This window comes from Centruroides sculpturatus, unplaced genomic scaffold, assembly GCF_000671375.1.
Source record: "Centruroides sculpturatus isolate CEXI.00-Female unplaced genomic scaffold, Cexi_2.0 scaffold648, whole genome shotgun sequence".
NCBI classification, from domain to species: domain Eukaryota; kingdom Metazoa; phylum Arthropoda; class Arachnida; order Scorpiones; family Buthidae; genus Centruroides; species Centruroides sculpturatus.
This window is the reverse complement of record NW_019392627.1, coordinates 299,841-323,449: the sequence shown is the minus strand read 5'-3', so window position 1 is coordinate 323,449 and position 23,609 is coordinate 299,841. Positions and strand designations below refer to the sequence as shown.

At 31.4% G+C, this 23,609-nt stretch overlaps 1 protein-coding gene across 1 annotated transcript in view; it reads left to right on the top strand.

Moving 5' to 3' along the window:
- The window catches only part of LOC111617783 (bystin-like), a 38,621-nt gene that overhangs the window by 13,862 nt on the left and 1,150 nt on the right, over window positions 1–23,609 (top strand). Inside the window, exons 3-8 of the mRNA XM_023359079.1 lie at window positions 5,478–5,589; window positions 7,757–7,889; window positions 12,031–12,271; window positions 17,873–17,951; window positions 18,618–18,698; window positions 18,848–19,056. Coding sequence (XP_023214847.1) covers window positions 5,478–5,589; window positions 7,757–7,889; window positions 12,031–12,271; window positions 17,873–17,951; window positions 18,618–18,698; window positions 18,848–19,056 — 855 coding nt within the window. The remainder of the gene's footprint in view (window positions 1–5,477; window positions 5,590–7,756; window positions 7,890–12,030; window positions 12,272–17,872; window positions 17,952–18,617; window positions 18,699–18,847; window positions 19,057–23,609) is intronic.

Sequence of the window (23,609 nt, the reverse complement as noted above, 5' to 3'; positions counted from 1 at the left end):
ACAAGTATTTTATACTGTTAGATAGTAGAGAAAACGTATAAATCGAGGATTTAATCGTAGTCAAGCATTTACTGTATATTAGTAAATATAAAAAAAATTGCATTAATTTGCTTTATATATTTTACCGTTACATTGCGCCAAGTAAGCATTAAACTACAGTCAGTAATATATATTATTCTTATATAAATTTATTAATTATAATAAACATATACTATGTCTAAAATTACATTAAAATAGCACTCTCTAATTAACATCTGAAACGAAAAAGTAATAAATCGGGTCCCGCCGCCATCTTAAATAAAGCGCGACTGTAATTGATCGATACTGAGCGCGTCGCGTTGCATCAAATTAAATAATTTATAAAAATTAAAATAACAAATGTGTTTACAAAATAATTGACTATATCTATTCGCAATAGTACTCTAACACACATCGTACTTATAGTTTAGCATTTCTGATAACATTTAATTCGTTTTTCAATTTCCTTGTATTTTGTATATAAAATGCGAATAAAAAAACATAAATTTGTGAAACTTAATAAAAAAAATATCTGCAAGTTCAGAAAATACATGTATATCAGAATCTATCAAAAAAAGTTAGCTAATAATAACTAAAATCGAGAAAAAAAAATAAAACTTTCAAGGTACGGTAATTTCTGTGGTAAAAAGTGAGGTAAGCAATCACGTGACGCCCGTCTCACCATCGTCTGTAACCAAAACGGACGAGGGTGAAATAAAAGCGGAAACACCAGCAGAAGTAAAAACAAACATTGGCGCAAGTCTGGGACAATAAACTTGAACGGGAGCGAAGATGAAACACGACACTTTGTAATTTATGCTAATTACCTTCTAATATTAAAAAAATAAAATCATCAACAAAATTATAACAAAATTAAAATTTTGTGACTAAATTCGACCCCAAACTTATCATAGAACTGGATTAAAGTAAAAATACCCGTTTTTCAATGCTAAATTTTTATTAATTAATTTTTTAAATTGGTGCTTAATTGGCCAAGCGCGCGTAATTTCTATTTGACGGAGCACGCGCGTGCTGAAGGGTTAAAATTTATTTTCTTAGTCAACTTTTAATGGTTAATTAAAACAATAGTAAATCATAATTTCATAATTGAAGGACTTGGTACAACAATTGGTCAAGTGACAAAACTTTTAAAATTTGCTTTTTTACATTTTTTTTTAAACATAGTTGTATCTTTTGACCATAATGCATCATAATACGTTGAAAATTCACTACTATTGCTAGGTTAAAGTTAACTGCTCAATTTTTCTTTAGTCATGTGTAGCAGAAGAGTATTTATAGCTCTAATATGTGCAGCAACATCTCATAATGTTTAATTTTATAAAACTGAATATTGTAAATATGAAATGACAGTGAATAAAACACACTTTTTAGCTAGTTTAAAATGCATTATATAATGTAAATTTTGTCTTTTGCTGCAACAATGGGACAAGTACAGTTTTAAATATTTTGTTAAATAAAAACTAAAAAAGTTTAAAAACACATCCAAATATTTTCTTACTTACATATCTTTGAAACATCATAAAGTCAGAATCTATTAGATGAATTTAACAACTCACAAAGGGAACCTGGTGATTTGTTGAATTCATTTAATGGTGTGAAATCTGCAAATTTAATGCAGTTGTCGGAAAAAAAAGAATTGTAAACAACTCCAATCGAAAAAACACTTCTGATGAGAATTATAGTGGAGGTCACCGTTTGTTATCACAATTAGCTGGAAAAGTTGACACATAGGTGTCAAGAATGCACCGTTAATGTCAACATATGGCAATCATATGACTCCTTTCCCACGAAAAAGGAATAAAAACTTGTGCTCCCGGAACTCAGGGTGCATCTGCACACGGAAGTTATTTTTGGTACTTGTGCTCATTGATCTCCATGCAAAGGACTGTGATCCCATCAGAGAAGACACCGAAGCCTCCACCTCTTCCATACAGACGACGTTTGCCAACTCTCCATTATTCTGAGAGGTATTTAGATATTTTAGAACTTGTAGAACTTGTAGTGACTTTAGAATCACTCTCTCTTGCTAGTGGTCAGCGACATAGATGAGAATAGTCGCCCATTATGTGGGCGACTATTCTCATCTATGAACATACTGAACATAGTCTATTATAACCGCATTTAACCTAAAATTAATTATTGCCTTCTGTAACATAGATTTAGTTCCTCAATAAATGCTTTGTTTAGTTGTTAAACTGTCTCTTGTCATTGAAAGGACGCCTGCTGGCTTACACCACACTCCCCACTCACTTTTTGCCCTCCTAGCCATCTGACAATCCAAGTCTGGGTTTCACCAACCTGTGCAGTGTAAGTGGTCATTAGGGATAGTCCCTCTGGCCCTTTGCTTGTCTCACAATAGTTTCTGACTTTATGATGTTTGTCATCACTAATTTTGATGAAATTTTGTGGGTGTGTAGTATTTGCTTCTAATTAAACTCTGCCAAAGCCATAAGATTCATTATTCAAGTATTCTCAAGAAAATTAGGATAAAAGTTTTCACAACCATTAATATCAACTTGGAAGACCTATTCACAAAGTAGTGGTGTGGCATGGTTAGTTAATGCATCACATGTGGAGGCTTTGATTTTGGGTTCAATCCCTGTATGCAAAGTTTTTTTTTTTCTTTTTACATTTATAATTCAATCTTATCATTTTACAAAGTCTTGTGTACAATTTTTAAGGTCATTCAAAATATATTTTTTACTTTGTTCACTCCATTTTTAGAATGTACATATACCAACATCATAATCACATTTTGTATTATTTAATGTAATGTAGGTTTTTATAGACTTCTTAATTGAAATGTTACAGCCATATGTAAAAAAAATGAAAAGTTTTTATTAATATAGCTGTTATTAATTTGTTTATCATAGAATTTGTTTGACCATTGGGCAAACAAATTTTCAGATATACAAAAAATTTTTGACGAGACTATGTCTCATCTCTAAAATTGTGCTCCTGTCAACGGCTGCACACCTTAGAGGTATGAAGGAGTACATGTCAGGAGTTGCAATTTGGCACAGAGTATTTGGTGCCAAATCATGCGCACATAAAATAAACCAGACTTGTAGGTAGTCAGGGGACTGAGAACTGGGTCAAAAGAAAATACAAAATGCTGAGACTGTTTCTACAAACAGGCACGACTGTGAGATTTGTGCGTGTGTTGCTTGTACTCTCCGAAATATAGTCTCATCCCAAAAATGGCTTTGCTGTTTTACTTGTTGTAGATAAGGAAGATATTCCATTTTGCCAATTAAAAATTAGTCCACTGAAACCTACTCATTTTTGTCAGACTTGTAATGTTATTTTAATAGACATGTTAAAAATTTTATCAAAATATTACAAAATTGTAGTTATCTTCTTAAAACCAAACTTTAAGAAGTTAAAACGTACAATTTAAAAAGTACAATTTCTAATTCACAACTAGTTGAGTGTACCAGTTTTTTGTGATATGTTAAAATATGCATGGTTTGAGTCATGGGAAAGAAACATTTTCAAAAATGTTAATGAAGTTTATTTTTCACCCTTTTTTGTTAAAACAAAATATGAAGATTGTGAATGAAGTAGCAATGATTGTACAGTGCTAGACAAAAATATAAGTTAAAGTAATATTTTTAGACTTTAAATGAATAAATTGTTTAAATGAAATGGCAACATGGAAAAATAATCAATTATATCTATCTTGAATATAGTGAATCTTACAGCTTTGGTAAAGTTTAAGTACAGGTAAAAATTACATATCCACAAATTCTGCACTCTACCAACATCGGACAAACTTTTGAGGAGGTTGCCAACAGGAAAATGGACACCTTCTGTCTTCCAGATCATATATTTCAAGAGAATGAGCAACATCGTATCGTACGAGAAAATATACAAAGTAATATATATACCAATGACACTCCTGAGTTTACCACTGAAGAAATAGCTTGGGCGTTTACAAAAATGAACAACAAAAAAGCAGCTGGATACGATGATATTACGCCACTCTTGGCGAAACAACTGTGGGTTATTATACCTGATCAACTATCTGAGATTTACAACACATGTCTAAGAATTGGAATATTTCCTAATTCCTGGAAAAGGGCAAGGATCGTACCTGTGCCGAAACCGGGAAATCTGGACGAGTGTAGGCCTATTTCTCTATTGCCAGTATTGGGAAAGGTACTTGAACGTTTATTGACTAATAGATTATCTTGGCATTTGGAGACAAATCAATATTTGCATAGCAACCAATATGGTTTTCGCCCACAAAAATCTGCTCCAGACGCAATTGAGAAAGTTATCAAAAGTATAAATCTCTTATTAGAGGAATATAGATTCGTACTTGCTATAAGCCTGGATATAGCAAAAGCTTTCGACAGCGCATGGTGGCCATCGATTTTGCAGAGCTTGCGAGATAGGCAATGTCCCAGAAACATATATAGAATTTTTATTCATTACTTAAACAATAGAACTGCAGAGCTGTGTTATGGTGCTCACATTATGCGTAGAAATGTCGTTAGGGGTTGCCCTCAGGGCTCTGTATGTGGCCCTATCTTGTGGAATACTGTCTTTGACAACTTTTTAAGACAGAGCTTTGGCCACGTAACAATTGCTTATGCAGATGATGCAATCGTTCTTCTGGGGGGTAATTCGAGAGCTGCTCTAGAGATCTTCGNAAAAAAAAAAACTTTTATCTAGACTGACTATACTACTGCGTCTTTATTAGGGAGTGGAAAAGAGGAAACCTCTGCTGAAACAGAATTGCCGCGTAAGATAACAAAACATATGTTCCTCGTGTAACTATATAATGTTATGACTCTGTCACATTTCCAGCAACTTTTATGTTTTAAATTTATTTTTATCTATTAATACTTATTAATGTTTTGCACGCGTGTATAACCCTATATATATAATTGTACACGCGTTAATTAATTTTATTTACGTTAATAATTAGTTATCGAAATCTTCAGTGTAAACTATGTAATTTCCTGTATATACCCGGTAATACTTAGTGGCATTGGGATATGCCATATGGCATATTGATCAATAAATATCTGTATCTGTATATCCATAAAATTTTGTTCAAATTGGTAACAAACTGTTGGGTTCCCCTTGTCCTCTTGGGTATAAGTATATAAGCACTACATGTAAAACCAATATCCAGTAAGAAACTACAAAAATCTACATAACCTCTGCTTTTAGCTTGATGGTGACCATTCAGTATGGGTTAAACATAACATGTTTGCTTTTGTGTATATTTTTGTAGTTTTTGCTGGATATTGTTTTTGTGTATAGTGCTTACCTATTCAAAGTGTAAAATGTTTACTTGTCTCCAAAAAATTTAATAAAATGAACTTGACTTGTTATTGCATGAAGCCCTCAATTATTATAACTATAATATAATTTTAAATTATATTTAAAATAAATAATAATAATTAAAATTATTAATTGTTTAGTAAACTCAAAAACAAACCTTCTGAAAAGTCTACTATTCTTGGTGCAACACAAAATGAAGAAAGTGAAGATGATCAGTTTTCTGAAAGTGAAGATAATTACTTTGATGATATTGTAAGTAATTTATCATAATTGTAATATGTAAATATATAATGAAAATGTTATTTTTGCTATATATTTATATGGTAAGTTTATTTTCAGTAATACTTTTTTGTTTACGTATATTTGAACTACCTTATAAGGTTATAAGATAGTTCAAATATCATTTGCTGACAAATTTATAGAGCCTTGTAAGGAAGTTCATATGTATGTAAATGAAATATTACATAAACAATGAAACTGTGCTTAACAAGCTTCTCTCATAACGAGGAATTTACATAAGGAGTAAAACAAATTGTAAAAAACTGACTTGCTTAATGAGCTACGTTTCAAATAACAAGTGAGGAGAAGAGGGGAAGTCCCAGATTGTGTGTATGCTACATCAGTTTATGTTTAGCATTGGTTCTGCTTGCATCTTAGTGTCACTTGTGATCACACATTTTTCCAAACTTGTGTTCAGACATATTACATATAAACATCAACAACCATAGCCTGTTATACAGAGTAGTTATAATTAATGTTGCCCTATTCAGACCTGTATAGAGTCTGTTCTCATTGACTATTTTGATGAAACTTAGTATATATGTCATATGGACCATGGGGAAAAGGAAAATGCAAAAAAATAATTAGTTCAAATTTCTAACACTAGGTGAAAAATGGCGCATGAAGAACAAGAAACACAAAATGGAAACATGCAAAAGGTTTTTATTTACTATATTTGTTCAATGTGCAATCCATTTGCATCAATCACATGTTCAAAGTGCCTTACAGCGTGTTCAACAGTAGCCTGATAAGTTTCTTGAGAAATTGCAGCAATATGGCATGTTATGCTTGCTTTCAATTCAGGCAGAGTTCGTATGCTTCCTCTATAGACATGATCTTTCAGATATCTCCACAACCATATGGACTCTGCCTGAATTGAAAGCAAGCATAACATACCATATTGCTGCAATTTCTCAAGAAACCTATCGAGCTACTGTTGAACACACTGTAAGGCATTTTGAACTTGTGATTGATGCAAATGGATTGCATATTGAACAAATGTCATGAATGAAAACTTGTGTGTTTCCATTTTGTGTTTCTTGTTCTTCATGTGCCATTTTTTCACCTAGTGTTAGAAATTTGAACTAATTATTTTTTTGCATTTTCCTTTTCCCCATGGTCCATATGACATATATACCAAGTTTCATCAAAATATGTCAACGAGAACGGACTCTATACAGGTCTGAATAGGGCAACTTTAATTATAACCACCCTGTATAATAAACATGCCAAACGATATGTCAAATTCTTGGGTTATGTAAAGGCTATAATTAAATATTAGAAATTAATTAATTTGATTAGAGGTAGGCAGTTATGCTGCCATCTCTTATTAAATTTAATGACCAATTCCAAATTAAATTTCAATATTTTTTTGTTTTCTTCAAATCGAATTTGCATTCCATGCTAGAAAAAAGATGAAGATGACTCACATTCCTTAACAATGTATATTGTATAATTTTCTTTGAATAAACATTATGCATAAAATATTTGAGTATTTTTTGACATGGAATGCATTATCATATTTTACATTAATTTATATGGGAAAAATTGTTTTGCTTAATGAGTGTTTCACATTACAAGTAAGATTCTGGAACAAATTATTCTCATTAAGCAAGGTTCCACTGTATTTAAAAGAAATATACTTGTTTTAATTGTCAAAATAATAATAATAATGATAGAAATTTAATTATTAATAATATACAATAATGAAAGGAAGAAAAATTTTGGAGGAAAGGACAATATTCTCTACTGGTAGAAAAAATAAAAACAGCAGAAAATGAAAAAACAATTAAATAATATGTTAACTAATTGAGATAATTTGTTTGACTAAATTTGTATGAAAAACAAAATTATTCATTTTTTATGGAAGAGAATATTGTTTTTTATTTAGATATTATTATTGCAACTTTGAAATTTTTGCTTTTTATAATTTGTAGAAAACAGCAGATAATTAATTTAATTTAATTTTTATTTTATCTTGATAATTCACAAATTTTAATTTTTTTCAAAAATTTTATATGAAATGATCAGTATCAAACAAAATTAATTCCTTCTATGAATTATACAGTATAGCCATAAACTTAAATATGTAAGTTTATTATCCTGCATAAAAAATAATTTGTAATAAATATTTTATTAGGAAATTAATGAAGAGGATGAAAAAGCTTTAGAAAGATTTATGTCTCAGGAACCTGCAGCTAGAAGAACATTGGCTGATTTAATAAAAGAAAAACTAACTGAAAAAGAAACAGAAATGCATACAATGTTTTCTGGTATTAAAATTTATCATATAACTATAAATGTAGTATAACAACATTGTTGATACATCTTTTAAACTCATCTCTTACATTAAGAGTTTTATTAATTTGAAAATTTTTTAAAGTAATTTTATTAAAATTTATTTTGATAAATTGATAAACTAACAAGTTAGGTTTAAAAGCAACTAGCTGAACAACTAGTTGCATATTATAAACTCTTTATCCAATTTACTTTAAAGTTAAATTACACAGACAAATTTTAAAATAAAAATCTAAGCTAAAACTTTTTAATTGTAATTTTAATATCAAATTATACATCTTTTTAATGTTGTTCTAAATATTATAGAGAAACAATTTTTCTGAGTGGAAGTATAAATTACAGTTACTTAAAAACTGAACATATATGATTGTAAAAATGTGACTGTGATCCTGATGAGTTTTGTCCTATAAAAAGGAAGCTAGTGCATTTTTTAACAGAGGAAGGTGTTGGAACCAGGCAGATGCATAAGTGGATGAAAGCAATGTAGAGTGATTATTGCATGGACCTGACACAAGTACACGTGGCAACAATGGTTCCTAAAGAGCCAGACTTTCTTCAGTGATAATGACCAACTAGACAACCACAAAAAAGCTATGAGCATTGTTGTTGCATGTGTAGAAGAATTGATTTGAGGTAACTAGTGTCTCACTGTGGTTGCCCCACATTGGGAAACATTGTACCATGACTCAGCACTAGTGGTCTGAGTCATGGTACCATCCATCACATCACCAACATGCTGTGGTACCAGAAGATCTGCACTCAGTGGATTCCCCATAACCTTGATGATGGTCAAAAGAGCCATCACATGACCATTGTCCTGCAGCATCTGCAGTGATATCAACTACAGGGTGACCAGTTTATGTCACACATTGTGATGGGTGACATGGTGGCATCATTACAGCCCAAAACAAAGAGGCAGAACCATCAGTGAAAACATGCTAACTCCCTGCTACCAAAGAAGTAATGATGAGATTGTTTTTTGATCAATATGCACCACTCCTCATTAAGTTCCTGGAGAAAGGAGCAACTGTTAATGCTGATTGCTGTCAAAATGCTTACAAAGTTGTTGTGAATGTTGATGGCATTGGGCGATCAGCCAAAGTCAAAAGAAAAAGTCATGAGCAGATTTTGGTGGGTTTATGGAATCTCATACTCTATATCAATGTTTCCCAATGTGGGGCAATTCGAAAATGGACTCGTCCAGAGTTTAAGTTAACCATATAGCCACTGTATATGTTAGGAGGGCACAAGAATTTTAGAAAGGCTTAGGTGGGGCATAGCACAAAAAAGGTTGGAAAACACTGCTCTATATTGATTATTAATTATCAAATTCAGTCATAATAAAAGAAAAGTACACTTCAAACCAACATTTAACTTTATAACGTAATTTCACTAGCATATTGTGGTGTTATGAACGGTGACCTTTAGCAAATAAAAGAGTTCACAAATACACTTTCGAATAGCATAAAGCACTTTTGAATAGCATAAAGCTATCATCATCAGGTGAAAAATTGAATACAACTGTTTCCAAGTTTGGAACATTCGAACAGCTTATGGATATAAATAACACTTACGTTAAACCTGATAACTGGAGTGGTTGTGTAATAGGATAGCTAACGGTTTCAAGGCCCCTTCTGGGCTCTTCTTCAGGCTTTTTTGTGTAAAAAAGAAGTAAGACGTTGTGAATCAAATATTTCCTTTTGAGAAGATTGCCGTTCAAATCATCACATGTGGAAACCTTCCAGGAGATTTAAATGAACCGAGCAATGTTTTGTGTAAAGCGCATGCACTTCTTATTGATGTAGATGGAAATTTTTTAAAATGAAATGAGCGATGTTTTTCAAGTAATTATCCCTCTAGACCCTTTGTCTGCTTCATTACTTATTCCACAAATTGCATGGACATCTTTGTTGCAGGATACACAAGAATGGGCTGAACTACACTCTTTTTCACACACTATTCAGAATCTTTTCACGCTGTTATTGTCAGGCAACTGGTCTGAACTTTCTGTTGGTTTCACCATGATGGCAACAGCTACATTTCCGGAGACAGTCCTCACATTTATAGCATTCTCTATTTTTTCATGTGTACCGAACAGTCTTGCAACAGCACTTCAAATTTTGGCTGGGGATTTTCTGCCACTTTGCAAAATGGCCAGCCAATTTGGAATATTGCCAAACTTCAGGCTTTGGCTGTAACCTATATACACCATGTCAGTGTAAAGCAATAGCCTACTGAATACCATGGAGGGTGTTACAGGCTGTGGATGCTGAAATCATCCCAGTTGGCACCATGAGTAACCAGTATGGTTATATCTAAATTTAATAGTTTTGGAAGTAAAGATTGGACAGATGCCCAAGTATTATAACTGGTAATGCCTCCACATGCCAATCAAGAGTTGCACTTTTGAGTCCTGCTTTGGGCCAATTCTTTTCTCCCGGAACCTTCTAAATTGATAATTAAAATATCAATTTAATAATAATTATTAAATTTATCAAGAGATGGCACCTAATGCCTACCTCTAGGCTGAATTACTTAATTTAACTTAATTGAATAATTATTTTAAATATTATTTTTATTAATTAAATTATTAATAATAGCATTATAATAACCCAATGTAATCCACCGATTGTTTGGAATTAAGGACAGTCAGTCCTGTCTCAGTTTGCACAAACATGATTAAAAAATCTCTAGCAAAGAATAACTGAAAACAGCTTTATTAAATACTTACACATAACTAGTACACTTCTCTCCTAAAGAAATCTTGTAATGCAGCATTGGATGTCTGCTTGCACACACTGTAATTTCTGGGGAGTGAGGGATTTTTGCACATACTCGCCACAGAACAAAGCTGTAAATGTGTGTGCTAATATATTTTCACAGAATGACCAGCATGCTGCATATAACCATGGGAGACCAGCATGCCAAAACCCCTGGGTTAAACTGTGACTAAAAAATAAAATTAATCAGATATAACAAAACTAGTTGTTAATTAAATGTTAAAGAAAGCATTCTTATAATTAAAGGTTGATCTAATTTTCAAATTCTGTTTTCTGAAAATTACAGTTTTATAATTAACAGTATATGGTTCTATATCCATGATATATTCAGAATTTTTAATTCAAAATGGCCAAGGCTGTTTTTATCTGACAGCCATGGCCATTTTATTATCTGAGACTGCACTGGACCACATGACCTCATATAATCAGTATTCTACTGTATAAGAAAATTATTTCAAAGATGTTGTGCCATTCTTGGACATGGAATAGCTTCACTTAATGATCTCAATAAAATATTATCTGAAAGTTTTATTTAAGAATATGATTTTGGAAGTTTAAATATAATCTGGAATTAAATAAAAGATTACACTATCAATAAGAGTAAATTTAATTACTTGCAAATGTTAAAACTATGCAAATATTGTATACTAGCAGACCCCGCCATGTGTTGTCGTGGCTCAAAATGTATCTATTATAAATGTATAACACTTCCCCAGTGGAGAGGGGAATTTTTCGAAAAATCCCTTCTTAGTGTACATTCTGTTGACATACCCTATTAAAACACAATCAAAAATGCAAAAAACTGCACCTAAAATAGTATAAATAGAAGCAGAGTTCTTTACAGTAAGCCTTAATCCTGTCCATCTCCCCCAGTGGGGGGAATTTCGACATGTATATTATATAAAAATATGTGCCTATTTGAATGCAGCGTTGTGTGAAAATTTCAAAGGAATTTATAGGAACAAACGAACATTACATTTTTATTTATATAGATAGATAGAAGATGATCTGCTTTAGTTCATCCTCACAGAAAAGCAAACTTAGGTTTAGACATAAAAGCCTTAACCCTAGATGATATCTTTTAATTTATATGAATGTTTAACGGAATAATATACAGCCTATGTCCACCCTGAAGTTCCATTGTAAATATTGGTGAAAGAATTTTTGAAATCGGATGAATAGTTTCGGAGATTACCCGCTACATACAAACTTACAAGCATTACCTCTTTATGATATTAGTATAGATGTGTAGTTACCAATGTTGTTATATTACACTTTATTATAACTTATTTGCAATGATTTATTAAACATTTAATTATTTAATATCAACATATAGATGCTGGGAGTGTTAATGTTGTTGATTTAGATGAAAAAATAGTTGAGATGTATAAAGGAGTAAAGCAAGTTTTAGCACATTATCGAAGTGGCAAACTTCCTAAAGCATTTAAAATTATACCATCTCTGAGTAATTGGGAACAGATACTTTATTTAACGGATCCGGATAATTGGACTGCTGCAGCTATGTATCAAGCTACACGAATATTTGCTTCTAATTTAAAAGAAAAAATGGCTCAGAGGTGAATATATTTTTTTCTTTCTTAAATTAATCTTATTTATACTGTTAAAGATTTAAAAATTATAAATTAAGTTATTTATATATATATATATATATTTCTTGAAACCTCATAAGTTTTTTAATCATAGGATATAAAATATATTTTGTTGTATTCCACAAACATGTATAAAATCATAATTCTGCTAAAAAAAATATATATTTACTTTTTTAAACTCTCCATCCTGTGGGCATTAATTAAGAGTGCCTTTTTTAAGCAAGCCCATTATGAGTTCAGCCAGGCCCACAATGAGGTGGCCGAGTGGCGAGGGATGGGATCCAGCATATCCAGATGGACCAACCCCTAAAAAATTCCTAGTGTTTTTGATTTTAGATTTGGATTTGATCCTGGGTCCTCCAGAGTGGTAAGCTGCTAAGCTTACCACTCAGCCATCTGGATGTTAATATATATTTACTTTCGTACATTTTTTAAAAATATCTGCAATGAAGATATCAATTTAAAATAACTCTTTGTTGACATTCTATACTTGATCCTATTTACTGCATTTCATTCATTATGGTCTTTACTGTTTCAGAAAAAAATTTTTAGATTTGGAAATATCTTTGAAATTGTTTTTGAACTACAAGGAAAATAACAGTTGTACAGGAGCTCATATTATAATTAGCAAAAAATTCCATAAAATTATTAATTTGATGTAAATTGTAATCAGTAAAAATGATTTTAAATGTCTTACAAGAAATATTTAAGAGCTCTACAACTGATTTCATACTATGTTGAAATTTATCATATCAAAATTTATGGTTCAAGTGATAATTCTGCCAACAGTAAATATCCCTTATTCTAAAGTATTTAATAAGATACTATTGTTAATAGGTTTTAGCCATTATATTTTTGAGAGTGAATTTGTCTGAAATAATTCTAAGTATAATTTTCTATTGAATATGTTTGCTAATTGAATTGAAGTATTTACAAGATCATAATTTTTTATTTGAATTTTTGACTTTGCAACTACAGAATGGCTCCTATTATTTAAAATACATAAATTTTAAATATTAATTATTGGAAAATTTTAATGTACAGTATTTACTGAATAAAATCATATATAAAGTGACTAAGATTCAAATATGAACCTTATCTGGATGATCATAGGAAGTTCAGATTGCAACATCATTTGTCATCCCTTGTCCATTCCAGATCAAGTTTTCCTATAATGAGCAAAGTTAAGACTGAAGCAAACCTACTGCATATGTTAACACCATAGAATGTTAGGCATATGTTAACACCATAGAATGTTAGGCATATGTTAACACCATAGAACAGGCATAAAGTTCTATAAACGATACGTGGATGACATAATTATACTATACGACCAAGAATTAACAAAATTAGAAGAAATAGAAGAAAAAATAAACAAATTAAACGATAACATCAAATTCAAGGTAGAAAATGAGGCAAACACAGAAATAAATTACCTCGACATAAAAATAATCAGGAAAGAAAACAGGATCGAATTCGAGCCATACACAAAACCATGCGAGATCAGGAAAGTGCTAAACTACAACTCAAACATCCCGCAGTACATAAAAGAAAACATATTCATCATGGAATATAAAAAGATCGAGAACAGAACAAGCTCACTACCGACGAAGGAAAAACACCTCAACGAACTACGAACAAAATTCCTACTAAACGGCTATCCAAAACGAATGCTAAACAACTGGGAAAGGAAAATGAACAACAAAAGGCTGGTAAATAAACAAAACGAAAGAAACACCGTAAGATACATACCCTTCCCTTACATCCGTGGCTTCTTTGAACAAGTAAACAAAAGCTTTGAAAAAATAGATATAAAGCTAGCCCCAACCTATAACAACCTGCAAAAAAGAATCCGGAAGACTGTACCTGACAGAAATAAACAACCAGACAAATACAGCACTACCGAAGTCGTCTATAAAATACCTTGCACATGCGAACCCCCAAAAGTATACATCGGTGAAACAAAAAGAAAATTAGAAACAAGACTAAAAGAACACATCGCAGACCTGAAATATAACAGAATCAACTCAGTTTTTTACGAACACTGCACGACCCACAACTGCAAAATAGATAAAAAGGATGCAACAATAGTACACAAAGAAAAAAATTGGTACAAAAGGAAATTCAAAGAAAGCTACGAAATTACTATAGACAAAAATAATATTAACAAGAACCTTAGCATCGACATCCATAAAAACTGGCTTCAATTATTAAAATAAAATAGAATGTTTATACAGTCGCAGGCGAGGCTGTGTGCAACACTCGGAGAAGGGTAATGTTACAAATTACGAGGCATGCGGGGGAGTCCGTCAAGTCGGGAAAAGAGGGGAGGGGAAGGGAGCGGGAAGTACGGACACACAAGTCACAACTATCGACGTAATAGACTGAAGAGGGGCGAAAGCCCGAAACGCGTTTCTGTAAGAAGTAAATGTAGGTGATGGAATTATTTGCCAAGTGTCTATAAATGCACCAAGTCGTGACATAGAATCAGAAGAAACAAGAAAAAGAAGACACGGTTTCGACAAATAACTAAAACCATAGAATGTGTTTATCTAATATTGAATCCATTCTATGATAAATTAGACATGTTTTGGTTATAAATATGTGGATTAATTTTTGGAAAAGAAACATGAGTATAGTACTGTAAACAATGGTAATAGAAACTGCATCTGAAAAAGTTAGTTACTACATTAAAACAGTACATTTTCACATATGCTCCTGATGTGGCAAGTATTAATAAATTGGTGTGCATCTTAGCCAACATGCTAGGAGCCTTGCTGTTAATGGCATCTGCGATTCTTGTATGTGAGGTGCTCATGTCTGGCACTTTTGCAGCATACACATGACCCTTGATATTCCCACAAAGAAAATAGTTTAAAGAGATGATGTTGGATGATTGGGTGGACCAAGAAATGGGGTCCTGATGATCTCCACTGTGCAGTAGCATGTGAAATTTTAGTATTGACTAACATTCACTAACACATTCTATTCACATATCTGAACAAATGGATTTTATAGAACAATTTAAAACTAGGGTATTCAAGGGGAATACCTTATGCATTTAATATTAAATTTGCTTGATTATCTTTTAGTGATAACTAACTGATCTAATTTAATGATTAACCAATGCCCAGCTACTCTTTAATTAAAGATAAAAGAATAGTTGCACAACTGCCTAAATAAAGCACTGTAACAAACAAACAAACAAAACAAAACATATTTTATAATAAGTAAATACTACTGTGATCAAAAAGTATTGGAAATGGTTTATTTAAATTGCACACATGCAAAAGGATGTGTTCATCATTTTTTTTCATCAGTTGGTACAACTTTCATCAACATCTAACAGCAATCCATATGTCATTGTATGTTTTCATTTGCAAATAAATTACACTACACTGCAAAACACCGGGATGTGTTAAATACTGCACTCTTAGAACCTATAACCGGTGTGATAAAAAACAAAAGATAAAGCTGTTTTTTATCACATCGGTTATATGTTCTAAGAGTGCAGTATTGCAAATAAATGCTTGTTTTGTGTGTAAAGAATTTTTACACTGGTGATTTTTCAAAATGCTGAGTGTAATTGAGCAAAGAATATGTGTTAAATTTTGTTTTGTTAAATATTCACTATATTGTATGTTCTGTTCACACATCTGCTTATAAAAGGACTCTTATTGTCTTACAAGTGTGACTGTAATAACAAATCTAAATGTATTGAAAATGTAAAATGTGTGAAAAGACATCAGAAATATGTTTCAAATACCTGTAAACTTATAATAAGTGCCTAAAAGTACTATTTACTATATTTATTATAAGTGTATTAATATAATAAGTATACAGAATTGTACAAAATTGTATTTTATAGTTTAATATGCATATCACATTATATCTGTATGATGTCCAATACTAGAGGTTGATATTAATTGGATGTACCTAAATACAGGGGTCCGAAAAGTTACTGTGCAGTGAGAAATTTGTAAATGACATTAAAGTTATACAGCAGTTTCTTCTACAGCAAATGTGAAATTGTCTCCAGAGGACTGAGATGTGGTTCACCAGGAACATTTGCTGCTTAGTCGTCGTCATCATTATCATTCAGCCAATATGGACCTGCACTCATGCTCAGTCAACTGTATTTGTGAGTAGACATTCCAGCCTCCACCGCTTTAGCAAGCAACACACAAACACTTGTGACTGTGACGATACCAGCAAGGGAGACACAAACCACTTTTTGTACGACTGTCCAAAATACGAGGAGGAAAGGCTCCCACTTATCGGGAAATGCCTCAAGAATGGACTCAACTGGCCACCAAACCCCAAGAACATTTTTAACAACCAAGATGTGTGGAATGGCCTCAAGAACTTTATTCATAAAACAAGGGCCTTAAGCAACACAAACAGAACAGAGACTGTACCTTAGATCATCTACTGGAGTGCCCTGCAGGGCACATTCCTTTCAACAATTGGGCTAGCACATGGCTCCCAATGTTATTGTAAATACTTCTTTGGATTCTGTTTAGTAAAAGTAACTTATGTAATCATTAAATTGTACTATACAAGTGTTATGATGTAGTAACTAATTCGTTCAATTATTCATTGTATTGAAATTGTAACCAAATTGTGAACTTAACCAGAAATTCCTATTGTAAACGCAGATACCATCCTCACTGTAGCCATCAACTGTAAAACCATCTGCGATCATCCTAATGTTCCCACTTGTTCCCAATCATACCTAAGGTTAGTTATATTGTTCCAATAACCTTGCCAATTTAATGTAACAGTTGCTTCAAAGATACCATTGTAATCACCCTGTTTCCACGACTTACCAACCATATTTACTCAGTTCTGTAATCACTTCTGATCTCATCAAATTACTTATTGTGTAATGTACAGCACTGTTTACGTTGTGGTATACATGCTTTGTAAATATATTAACCAACTTTATGTTGTATGTTAGTTTCATGCACTGATTGTAATATGTAACCATTGTAATATTTATCAAATGCGATACAGGCGTCCATGGTGCCTCCCACGCCTTCTATTCACACTTTCCTCTCTCCTCTCATAGTTGGTGTATATAGCCTTCCCACTTTCCTATCTCCCTTTCTTTTCACACTACATTCACATGCTTTCTTCTTCTTTCAATTTCCTATAGGGCAAAGTCTGTTACGAAATACAGACAGCTCTTCTCACTCTATAAACAGAGAGACAGAGAGTGGACATTCCAGAATATCTGTGAGCAAGCAGTAATGCTATCTACTGCAAAATAGAAACATGGAACATACAACTTACGGGTCTCATATACAATACAATACAAACTTTAATATTAATACATTAATACATAATTAAATTTCTTATAGCACATTAACTTTTCAGGCAGCCTGTATGTCTCCATAAATAACAAGTGACATTGACACTAATTTTTTTCTAATTAGCATCTCTCTTGGCTTGAATTCTCAAGACATTGAATTTTTAACAATTATCATTTGAATTGTTTTTATTTATATGCATAGTTTAAAGAAGTGCTAATTTAATGATAAAAGATATCATTTCATTTTGTTACAGATTTTATAGTTTAATTTTATTGCCTCGAGTCCGTGATGATATTGCTGAATTTAAAAAACTTAATTTTCATTTATATCAAGTAAGAAAAATTTTTGATATTAACTCTCAATAAACTTCAAATAAAATAAAATACAAGAATTAATAAGAATTATCCTTATAACTGTTTAAATTTAAAAATTATATATTTTTAATATGATTCATATACTCTAAATATAGTGTCTTCCAAAATGAATGCTGCCATTTTAAATTACTGTAATTATATTAGTTTTTATCTGAGAAGTATGTAACACATCAGTCTATAGAATAACTGTCTGAGTTTCATCTCCCATTTGCATTCAAACATCTTGCTTGTTACCTTTAGGAAGTGCTGAAAATAAAAATAGTGACACTGCAACAGAGAAGACATTTTAGGTTCTGCAGTTTGCAAGGTCAACATCATTTGTCATTGTGCAACACAAGTAATCTGCAGGAGCTGTAGAATGGTGGCTGCTATGGGAGAAGTGACAATGAATATGCTGTAGCAAATGTAAGAAGAATTAAGTATTGGTTGGATGTGTGCTGTGTGACACAAGGTGCAAACATTGAGAAATTGTAATGGACCACTTTACAACATTTTTAAAATGTACACTACAACACTCTTGAATAATAATTAATATAATTACAATAATTTAAATGGTAACATTCTTTTTGGAGGACCCTATAAATATATCAAATATTAAATAGGCATTTAATATTTATTTTTCAGGCATTGAGGAAGGCTCTGTTTAAGCCGGGTGCTTTTTTTAAAGGACAGGGGTCCGAAAAGTTACTGTGCAGTGAGAAATTTGTAAATGACATTAAAGTTATACAGCAGTTTCTTCTACAGCAAATGTGAAATTGTCTCCAGANTATTTAATATAATATATATATATATATATTTTTTTTTATGCAATTGCTTTTATGAAATGATTTATACTAAAACTTTTTTATTATTAGTCAGGTACTTGCACACTTCGGGAAGCAGTTATAATTGGAAGTGTATTAAGTAAAAATTCTGTTCCCTTATTACATTCAGCTGCTGCTCTGATCAAAATAGCAGAAATGGATTATAATGGTGCTAACACTATATTTATGAGAATTTTATTGGATAAAAAATATGCACTACCATATAAAGTGATTGATGCAGTCGTTAATCATTTTCTCAGGTAAGATTTTTTTTTAAACTCTTTCTGCTTTGTGGGCATTTTTGTAACAAGTTCATTATGGGTTTGGCGAGGCCCACAATGGGATAGCCCAATTATAGTCCAATATATCCAGACAGTCCACTCCTGAAAAATTCTAGGGGTTGTTTGATCCTGGGTAGGGTTTCTCATTTCCCGGGAAATTTTCCTCCAGCGGGATTACGGGAAAAATAATTACTTTTTCCGGGATCCCGGGAAATTCCAGGATGAGATAGTAAAATAGAATTTTATATGAATAAAAAAGATCATACAGGAATATCATAAATTTGAATAATTTAATTTATTTTCTAGTAAGTAACTAAAAGTATAGGGCCAATCTCACCCATACGGACACGTTAGGCTCAATTAATTTATGTTCTCCTACATTATAAGATGAAAGTAAAATAAAGCATTTCATTGGGAGTTTTAATGATTACGAAAAAAATACTATTTTATTTCTAAAGATGAAATAAAAAATAAACTAAAGTGTGATGAGTGATATTTACTTTCAGCGAGTGCTCTGCTGTTCAATGATGCGCAAACACAATACATAGATATTACATGAACTAACAAGTAGAGACTTGTAAAACAAAAGTAATAATATGCAGCATGAAACCTCAAAATTTCTCTCTTGGGTGAGTCTTCAAGATGCAACTTTTTGTATAATAAATAATAGAAAGAAAACCTGACATGATAAATTATTATTGAAATGCAAGATTTCCTGGGAAAATAAAATTTCCTGGGATTTTTCTCGTAGGGAATAAACAGCGGGAACTCCAGGAAAACGGGATCCCGGGAAAGAAACCCTAATCCTGGGTCCCTCAGAGTGGTAGGCCACCAACATATTGGTCATCTGGCCATCTTTTAAACATTTATAATTTATTAAAATTTTATAATTTACAAAGAAAATGCTCTATGAATTCTTGTCATTACTAAATTCGGGATTGGCAGATTATTATTATTATTATTATTTTTTAATTATTGTTCTTTGAACAGTTTTAATAATAATTTGATGCTGATGAATATTTAATGTAATTCATATTTCCTTTATTAAAAATTTAAAGTGTTATTTCAAACAAAATTTTTAACTTAAGAAAATGCTTTAGATAAAAGTTTTGCCATAATTTTGTAGTTTAATTACTATTGAATATGAACTGAATATGAAGTATTGAAGAATAAATAAATAAAAATATGCATAAACATTAAATAAACTGAGATTACATGTTTAAAGTAATTTCACTCTTCCCAACTTGAACTTTGTTGAGCATATGTAAATTCAAGTAGAATATAATGTATTTTACATCTAATTTTTAATAAGTAATATAACAAATTAAAATTATCACATTAAATAAAATATTAAAAAAATTAATTATTTCAGCCAGCTATTAAAAATGATTTAAGGTGTGCACAGTTCAGTGCTTAGACTCCAATTAGCATTCCAACATAAGCCTTTTTCCACATTTGTTGTACAGCAACTGTCCAAAACAGTACCTGAATGAAATGGAAATCTGTCTAAACTGAAAAAAATTCTTCTGAAAGGAATATTTTTTTTTGTTTAAAACAAACCTGCCAAACCGGAAAAAATATTCTGTACCATACGATTCCAGTTTTCACAGATTTTTCTATATTAGGGTAGAATTTACTTAATGTATGATGATGTTGGTATTTACATACAACAATTACCTATTGATAACATTAAATTAAATAGGCTACAGTTAGTGAAAATTCTGGTTTTATAGTTTTATTATTTTCTTAAATTTTTTGCCAGTAGATGACACTACATGTAAAGCCAGCAAATGAATGTAGACAGAAATTAATTGATATATAGAAATCCAATCAATATTTTGGGGTGGGATGTACAACATTATCTAACTAAGTTAGAAGTCTGTGAATGTAACTGTAAAGTTTTGTAGAAATTGGTCAAACAGTCTAGGCATGCATAGTGAACAAACATACATACATATACAGGTATACTTATGTCGTTTCGAGTTACGTCGTTCCCAATTATATGTTGTTTGTCAGAAAAGTATATGGAAAAATAAAAATCAAGTTTAAGTCATTTTATTCGACTTTACGTCTGTCTGCCACAAATATTGAAGTCGTAATATCACTAGAAAAGTGTTTAAAGCACATAAAATCATATTAAAATATATACATTTACAAGTATGTACTGTATTTACAGTACATGCATTTGTAAATTTAGATTACTTTTTTCCTGTACTATATTAAAAACTAAAATTTATTTGTTTGTAAGTTTAAAATAGATCCTTATTAACCATATATTATTAAAAATGCATTAATAAATAAAATACAGAACCGGGAATGGTAATTTGTGGTTTAGCCTAATGACAAGTAGATTCGGAGACAAGTAAATTCGACTTACGTCATTTATCCTGGAACCAATTACTGATGTAAGGCGAGGTATACCTGTACTGTATATATATTCATTTGCTGGCTTTACATGTAGTGCCATCTATTGGCAAAAATTTAAGAAAATAATAAAACTATATTCTTACAAAAAAAAAAAAAAAAAGAATGTAATTTTTAAAAATATATATTATATTCACTTAAATACTGCAACAGTGATATAACGTGAAAGAGATGTGCCATTACACCATTACTGCGACAGGTAGCACATAGCACTTGCCTTCATGGAGTGGTGTTTTGTCCCTGTACTGTACATCACACTTTTCCTGTTAGCAATAGAGTTATGCTGGTTATGTATCTAACTCCATTCAGGAAAAATTTTTTGAATTGAAATAATGTGATTTCCAGTGAAAACCGGACGTTTGTATATAGTTAATTTGGGCCTCCTGCTCTTAAGCTTTCTATCTCTGGTCTCAATATTCATCTATCTAACTTTGTTCTTGAGATTAAGAAAAGACAGATAGACAGAGGAATGACAGCAGGAATTTATAGGTCTACAATTTTTTCAAATTGCAGCCGAATAAGTACCCTCCAATAACTGATACACTATTAAACACTGGTAGTCAGTCGTGAGTTTGCTCATCACCAACAGACTGGCCATATGGAGTTTTCTAGGTATTCTTTGCATTAGTAACAACTAAATAGAAACCAACTTTACATAAAAGTCTTCTCAAAAGCATCCTTCTTGGCAAGATCACTCACATGTCACGTTGCTGTAACCAAATAAACCAATTCTAATAATTTTTCTATAAGCACGATATTTAAAAAGATATCCACTAAATTACCACAAAACCTATACACCTTGCCTCCTCCCCTGATTTCATCTCCCCTTTACTAACTCATAAACCCATTGCCCAAAACTTCCTATTAATACTGTTGAAAGATGTTCTAATGTTTAGCCAAATTAATGTACTGTATGTGCAACGATTTTACAGCACAAATTAGAGCTCAAAGTCTTTTTCTGTGCTGATGTTTATTTTTCCTATTTATTATCATGGCAACATTGCTTTATTCAAACTTTCTTGTAGTTGTAGTCTGTGTAATGTGCACTTTATACATGTTGAGTCTTACTGTCAAATCTGCATACACTATTCTTATGCCGGAAGTTTCAAAAGTTTCCTTTACTTAGATGTTTTTTGCTGAGCATTTCTTTTTCAATCTGGTTTCACCAGTTTTTTAAAATATTTTTTATGGGATCACATAAAAGCAATTATTCTCCCATTTTTACAGAATTTTATCATTTAACCTCGTTCAACAACATTTCCTTCTTCCTATCAGACCCAGTGAATGGTAGTATTTGAATAGGAAAATTACATAATGCAAGATTACCGATGAGCACAAAATATATTTTAAGTGGTTTTCAAAGGTGCTGAGTTTAAATATTTGGTCCATTTTTGCAAAATTTGATTTGTTGGCAGATTTCCAATTGATATTCAGTTGTAAAAATGAACAGTTTGTTAGGGCTAACATTAGAAAAAGTGCTGTCTACTTGACCAGTGAAATTGTGCCATTTCATGCCATCCAAGTATTGTGATAAACATGACAATGGTAGGCTAAAATAACCAAATTCTTTATATGTTTTTTGTTTTAATGTTTCTTATATTATAGTATTTGATTTATATAACAACAAAGGTAATCTTATGATTATTCACACCAAGTGCCCAATCTAACACATTTTAAAAATTCTTTAAATTGTGTACGGCAGAGGAATATAAAATATTAAAAATGTGTTAGATTGGTCACTTGGTGTGATAAACTCTTACGTAAGATAATGTTTATAGTTGTATAAACCAAGTACTTTAATATAATAGAAGGGTTAGAACAATCTAATAATCTTAATGTTTGTTCTTATTTTTTGCACAGGCAATGCTGGGCTTACCTGCTAGTTTATATTAAAAGAACATGTTAACACAATTCAGAAATTGTATAACTGGAAGATGTAATAATTATTAATAATAGATCTTCAAGTTATTCAATTTTTAGACAGACACCAGTGGATTTTAATCAGGCTATAATGTGGAATTAATTATAAAGACATTACATAATTTGAGTAAAAGTAGAAGGTTAAGCTGTCTCTTATATTAAATTTAATAATTAGAAATAAATACATT